Genomic DNA, 7,670 nt, shown 5'->3' on the forward strand with positions numbered 1-7,670 from the left:
GAATGCCATATTGCAACTTTTGATGACAAAAGTGACAGGCAAGAAGGGTGCATAACTTAGAAACACAGTGTGTGATTTGAGAAATTATTGCTTGTACGCTTGCATGCACTTTAATAGAGCATCTCGGAGGTGCACTATGTAATCGTGTTAATGTATGACATGAGTTCAATAGGAGGGGGTTTAAAATGCAAAAAAAAGGCAATTTAACAAAGATACATTAAAATAAGGGGTTTTATATTCAAATTTGAAAAAAAATCCTAAAATAAGGGGTCATTTTATTCATTCGAACATGTTAAAAGAGGGGTTTTTTTAATACCCCGTGAAGGCACATTATATAAGGGGTACTGTATGGTGAACCCCCCGAGTAGAGCATATTAGTAATTTTGATTAAAGTTTGAGTCATCAGCTCTGCGTTAAAGTAGATTTTGTAGTAAAGGGCCAAGTCAAAATTGAAACTTTGGACAGAGGCCAAAAAGTGATCATTTTAAGTCATACAAGGTGTCATTGGGAAGCCAGAGAGGTAAGGAAACCGCAAGAAGTGACCAGGCTCAAATCAGACCCTAGTGGCAGCTATTGTGGTTGCTGCCACCTATCACTTTTTCATAGCCAGGGCATACCATCAAGACCCTCAAACTCCATACTTGCCAAATCCACCTTCCACAAGTCAAAAAGGTTCAAAAATTGGGTAAAACCAGCCAAAACTTCTTAAGTGGCCAGGCTCAAGGATTTAACTTGCTTTTGACACGTCAAAATCCAAAATTTCAAATGCTAGATAGGTGCAAAAGACTACACAGGTGATTGGGAAGCCATTGAAAGTGTCAGAAGTCTAAAATTCCACAAAAGCCAGCTGCCACGGTAGTTTCCATCTATGCTAGACTGGGACCAAGTTGATATAATTTGATTCCTAGTAGTACAAGGATCCCAAATATACCTTCCTTGACTAATATTACTTCTATAAATGTAGCATTTAAAATAGCAATGATGATTGATGAATAAAATATTCTTTTGAATATGATTAGATAGTATATATTTTCACAAGGACACTTAAAAACAACAATTTCAGACAATTCAAACATTTGTATATAAAATACACTTCACGGACGCGTTACTCACCAAGTATTTCATATACTTAATATTAAAAAAAAGAATTGTATATGTACATACAAATTATATGGTGTTTTTACGGCCGAGTCAACAACCTGAACGTCACATTTATGAAAAAAAAATGCTTCTAACAGCCGAAACTCAATTAGGTGCATTATTAACCGATGCCCATATGTTTCTTTGGAAAGGGGAAGGGAAGTTGACTTACCATAAGGATACTAGAATCGTCGCGTTACCGACGTAGTACCCAAACAATGAGCCAATACTTACCACAAGGACACCATATTCCCCGCGTAACCGAGGTGATGTTCCCTATGGTAAGCACTATTCCGTACAACAACTTACACACACATTCACATTGTGTGGTATGTTATCTTATTGACTGTCGTGAAATACAATAAAAGGCATGCTACCACATAACACTCACACACACACTCAGATCATGTGGTCAGGTACTCCACTACTGCCACACACTAAGACACAAGTCACACTCCCACACAACCCCCTCTCTCCTTGCGACATATCTGTCATCTCTCTCTCTCTCTCTCTCTCTCTCTCTCTCTCTGAGTGGCTCAAGAAATAACACCCAACGGGCCTGATCGGGGCCCTCTATATATTTAGTGTCTGGCCCACCAGGCATTAGGGTTTCCTCGGCGGGCCCGCAGGAAAAACTGAATTGCCCGACGGGCTTTTTGTGGGTTTCCAGGTTACTGTCAACCGGCTTGTTTGTGATCATGATAAGTGTGATCATGATAAGTGTGATTATGTAAATATGTTAATAAGACTTTGTGATCACACAAAATTTTAGGTGAGTAAATATTAAATCCCTGTGCAGAACTCACAATAATGAGTGTGGTTATATTAATCATACCAAAAAATGTACAAGATCAGCCTTGCTCACAATCCAAGCCAGGGCATCCAACCCCACATAGTTCATTAAAGAGCTATACAACATAGAAACATAGGAAAAACCAAAATGATAGAGTACATCGGCCTTTAGGGGGGCCACCCACGAACTTTGAACCTTTAAGCCGCAAACAAGATGCCACATGCGTGCCACATAGTCGGATCCGGTACCACCGAACACACTCCCTCCCAGGCAAGATTCAATGACGAAACAAAGATCAAGAAGCAAGACACAAACAGGGAGGAGTCCAAACTCTCCATCAACGGCTGCAAAGGAGCCTTCACCAAAAGGCGCTAGTGTCACGCCTTTCCTAATGGCTTCAAGAAAAATATATTCACTACCTCTATAGTGTATAGTGCAAGGACACTTTAAAGAAAAGAAAACTCTAAAAGAAAATAAGTAAAAGAAAAACACAAATGCATCAATGGAAACTAATCCATCTCTTTTATATGGACAAAAAAAGTCTTTTACCTTTTTTTTTAAAGTTTCATGGGTCTTTTCATTTCCTAAACTCACCCTTAAGTTATGCCCTCGAGATGTTTTGAAAGGCTTTTTATTTTCCCCAGATTGGGGAGACCTAGTCATGGCATGGTTAAATATAAATCTGTAGTAGCTCTCATTTTTTGTTGTGCAACTTGCAGTTTTGGTGCTTGGAGGTTGAGATGGCTTGTAGCTACACCCAATGTTGTTGTTGTTGTGATGATTTCTTCCTTGACCATGTTGCTAGTCTACCCTAGGAATATAAATTTCTAGGTTGAAAGTGACGTAGGTGCAACCTAGCTACGTTGTGCCCCCTATCAACAAGGTGGAGGTGAGGGGGATGGCAAGGAGGTGTAGAGGCCATCCCTGTATGGCTTTAATTTCCTAGCTTTGTAACAATTGTTATTGTGCTTATGTAAAAACTGTGAACTGTGGCTTATTATGCTCACAAACCCTAATGGTTGTGTACTAGCATGATTACATCCAAGACAAGACAATTGGTCATGGTGCCTCATTGCTAGGGCAATTGTTACTGTTTATACCATGCCACCAATCTTGGAGCCATTCCATCATAGTATATTTAACGGATCTGTAACATACATAAACACGGATATAGTAAAACCATGGTAGATTGCTTAGCAGTTTAGTACCATAATAGACCTTAACCATGGCATGACATTATGCTAAACCACCACGATGAACAAATGCAAATTGTTGGACCTTCATAATAATGGATGAGCACCATTATATGCACTACAATAAAAAACAATGGTATGCAAGGTTTTCCTTTGGTGTACAAAACACACAAACAACACACATAAATACAAACTTGACAAACATATAACCCCCCATCAGGATACTAACGCGAAGAGTTTGAGCAAGTGCTCACGAGAGGTTGCACATCCTTGGTGAAACTCTAAGACCATCATCCTTGATATAAGCACTCTTCATCCTTCAAAGGACACCCTTAGCAAAGAAGAGCTAGTAAGACACAAGGATTCATGCCTCGCATCAAATCATTTTGTACTTTGGAGAGAGAGAGAGAGAGAGAGAGAGAGAGAGAGATCCTTATGATGTCCTGTGTCGACTTGGACTGCCCTCAGTTGCTTAAAAGAAACAAAACAGATGGTTGTTTCAATCAAATACTCTATGCACGTAATTTGTAATACATCGAGAGTCAGAAATGTTCTGAATTAGAATCTAGAATCGTTGTTACAATGCATGATTTTCCCTACCAAACACTTGCTTGATGGATGAAAGGAGGGGATCAAAATTTGAGTCCATTGTTTAACTGTGGAAGATTTAGTGCGCTCCACTAGCACCACCTCCACCACCCATGCCACCACCATGGCCACCTCCACCCCCTCCACCTCCATGGCCCCCTCCACCGCCTCCAGGACCCATGCCACCACCATGGCCACCTCCTCCACCGCCAGAACCACCGGTCATGCCACCACCATGGCCACCTCCGCCACCTCCCCCATGTCCACCGCCTCCACCACCGCTGTGTCCACCTCCGCTGCCACCATGACCACCTCCACCACTGCCAGAACCGCCGGTCATGCCACCACCATGGCCACCTCCACCTCCGCTGCCACCATGACCACCACCGCCAGAACCTCCAGTCATGCTACCATGTCCACCGCCACCTCCTCCTCCACCATGTCCACCTCCACCTCCACCGCCATGTCCACCCCCACCGCCACCATGACCACCTCCTCCTCCGCCATGGCCGCCTCCACCGCCGCCGCCACCATGTCCACCTCCACCTCCATGTCCGCCACCACGATGACCACCACCTGCACTGCCGCCATGACTGCTGCCTCCACCACCATGGCCGCCACCTCCACCAGCAGGACCACCACTCATCCCACTGCCATGGCTGCCGCCTCCAGGACCACCACCCATGCCACCGCCATGGCCACCACCTCCACTGCCATGGCCGCCACCTCCTCCAGGGCTGCTCATGCCGCCTCCTTGTCCACCACGAGGAGCACCACCTGCGCCTCCAGGACCGCCATGGCCACCTCCACCACCACCAGGAGCACCACCTCCGCTGCCTCCAGGACCTGGATGGATGGAGACGCCAACTTTGGAATGACCGAGTAGATTCTCTTGTGCCAGCTTTCGGGACGAGGCCTGCACGCCACCTGCCAGCACGCACAACAGCGCAACGGCCACCGCCACCGCCATGAACAAGGAAAACCGCCGCGTCACTGCCATCTTCGTTACGCTTACTTGTCAGTCAAAAGATGCAGCGCACGCTCAGCGAGCTCCTTATTATATACCAGCCTCGCAAGCCTATTTTTGAGGTGGCGGAACTGCGCTTTTATCCGTCTCTGCATATTTTTATGAAATGGCGATTTGAGAATCGCTTTTTATGTCGATCTTACAGTGCTCACAATTAGATTAGGCGTTTTAAGTCCTTTCCTCTATGAAACACCAAGTACCTTTGGCTCACCAAGTAAACACGTGATGAGATCATTATTCCTGGCCATAATAAGATGCAATTTTAAGTCGCATGATAGGTTTCCACCAATGTGTGAAACGCTTTTAATATACGTTTTAGTATCTCGACAGAAAACAATCTTTTGTTTTTTGCAAAACTCGCAATTGTGAGTAGATCATATTATCATAATCAAACAAATTACAACTTCTTGCCATGCTCGTGCCGAGCCATGCCAGCTTCAAGTGGTCCTAGTTACATCGGCTGATTGGAGAGCCACCCCATGACATGAGATGAGTCCACACCTTCACCCCAACAAAATAGCCAATGTGGAGCTACCCACTGACGAGGGAAAAGCCCACTCCTTTATTCTAGACGTAGTCGAGAAGGCCAATACTATAGCCATTTGACTAACAAGAACACAACAAAAGAGCACGCATATGGCATTACCATTACCACGCAAGGGGTGCGTGCAAACTCACCTACCTCTAGTAATATTCCTCACGTACTTAGAATTGAAGAAAATATAGCGTCCAAAAGGATGAGGTATCATAATAAATATGCCCTTTGAGTGGGCGCAAAAGTGCCTTGAAGGGATTTTTCTATGTTAGAGAGAGAGAGAGAAGACCTTCTCATAGGGCTTTGAGATGTTGGGTAACTAGAAAAAGGTACCTTGCCCATCCAATGGAGCAATGGTCCATGAGCAAGATAAGATGTAGCACATTTGATGGTTGAATAAGAAGACCCCATGCACTTACACTCGCTACAATGGCGAGCTTGAGAGGGGGGGCTTGAGAAATGAGGTTTTCATTCCATCCATTGCACACCCTTGCTACATGGTGCTCCTTCAATTGCTTAGATTCTAACCTACAGAATTTACATGTAGAGCTCATTGGCAAAATGCATGTGCGAAGCCAAGGATATAGATTTAGGAGAACCGCCCATGTCCAACTTCAAGTCATACCACTACTTTGTTTGGATTCTACATCTTTGATTGAAGTTCTCTTGCCTTGAAGCTACAAGCTCAACATAGGGATGCTTGCCCATGGGGTCCACCGCAGAATATGTGCAAGTTATAAGCATTCAAATAGCCATTTACCCACCTTAATTAACTAGTAGAAGTTGCGTACAAATGCCATTGGCATCCCCGGAGGGTTCACTTTTAGAAATACCTATAGCACGTGGGTTCAAGAGGTATTTTTAAAACCCCTCTACACACACACACACACACTTCATCATGAATAAGAAGACCCTTTTTTCTTCATAAACCTGTAAGTTTGTTTTTCCATTTTTACACCCCTCTTGTACATGTAATTCTATAACTCTTTGGTATAAAAAAAACCCCTCCGGGTGAACTCACATGCTACACTGACTAGGGCTTTACATTGTTGCTGGGGGAAATTAAGAATAGGTTGCCTTCTTCGGTGTCTATCATGAAGATCATTCCTAAATTTGACATTGGAGACTATCTGTAGCAAGATAGAAGTGCTCGAGGGAATACACTAGGGCTAAAGGTCAATAACTTGACATCCAAGGCTACAAGGTTTGCATTGTCACAATGAGTATTGTCAAGTATTGCTACAAAATATTCATCAAGGGCTACCGTATATTAAATTATGGGGCATGCTACTAATGTGCAATAGGGACCATCCAACACAATGTAAGCTAGTACAATTCAAGGAAGGTTTTGTTGACAATGCAAAGCACATTCGACACTTCAACAAGATCAACTGGATCAAGATATGTGTATGATAAAAACAAATATCAAGCTAGATATCCTCCTTAAGGCAAACATGTAGAAGATATACAGTGCACATATATCAACCATGCCAAACGATCATCAACTAAAGAAAATAAGGAGGAAATATTTCGGGACGCAGGTTTATTTGGGCAATCCATTTTGTGGAGATTATGTCACTTACATGGATTTGAACTATCGAAGGTCTTGGTTTATGATGCAATGCATATTCTTTACCTCAATTTATTCTTTAAATATATCAAAAAGATTATGTCATCTGCTTCTACACAAACAAACATTGACATCAACAATGCTCTTAAGGAAGTTACAAATATGATTTCAAAGATTATTTTGCATTTGAAGCAATGTCCCAAGAATCCATCGAAGCACTGTAACAATTTTAAAGATAGAAGAGTGCCAGAAAATTTTATAGTGGTGCTTGCCACATATTCTTAATGTGGGTGTGAGGAATTATAGAGGAACGCCGTCAGCTTGGGATGCTCCTTGCAGATATTTGGGCATTTATTTTTTAACTTCTCCAAAATAAGAGGATGGTCATTGAGTGACGTTCAAACTTGTTTCTCTATAGTAACTTCAAGATGCATCCTATCAAAAGTGTATGAGGGTTCTAATAGCCCTTGTTTGAAACATGTGGGAGGGATATAAGACCCTCACAAAGGTAGTCTCTCAATGAGCTTTTAAGTGCATGAATATAGTAATATTATAAATTTTTTCATTTGATTGCTACTTTGAATAGATAGTAGAGAGATGCAGCTTGATGATATCTTATGGCATGGCTCGCATGATGTTTTTGGTGCTTCTCCTTTGAAATAACTCCTCATTACGGTTTGTACCATCAAGAGACAAAACCTCATGATATGCAGCTGGATTAACCTTTGACTTAAGCTTAATATCAATGCTACAATTATTTTCACTGACAGAGGAGTTCTCATATGTAGCCCACGAAGAAGCACTAGACTGATTTACATACTCAA

At 42.6% G+C, this 7,670-nt stretch overlaps 1 protein-coding gene across 1 annotated transcript; it reads right to left on the reverse strand.

The window, feature by feature from the left end:
* Positions 1–3,567: 3,567 nt before the first annotated feature.
* On the reverse strand, positions 3,568–4,742 carry LOC147448896 (uncharacterized). Its single transcript, XM_086522476.1, has one exon. The coding sequence runs from the start codon at positions 4,712–4,714 to the stop codon at positions 3,794–3,796; it is 921 nt and encodes a 306-aa protein (XP_086378602.1). The 5' UTR covers positions 4,715–4,742; the 3' UTR covers positions 3,568–3,793.
* Between the last annotated feature and the right edge of the window lie 2,928 nt (positions 4,743–7,670).

Source organism: Adiantum capillus-veneris, chromosome 10, assembly GCF_014529385.1.
Source record: "Adiantum capillus-veneris isolate H3 chromosome 10, ASM1452938v2, whole genome shotgun sequence".
NCBI lineage: Eukaryota > Viridiplantae > Streptophyta > Polypodiopsida > Polypodiales > Pteridaceae > Adiantum > Adiantum capillus-veneris.

Bases quoted from the DNA above. Each gene is read 5' to 3' on its own strand.
- LOC147448896 (XM_086522476.1), bottom strand. From the start codon at position 4,714: ATGGCAGTGACGCGGCGGTTTTCCTTGTTCATGGCGGTGGCGGTGGCC.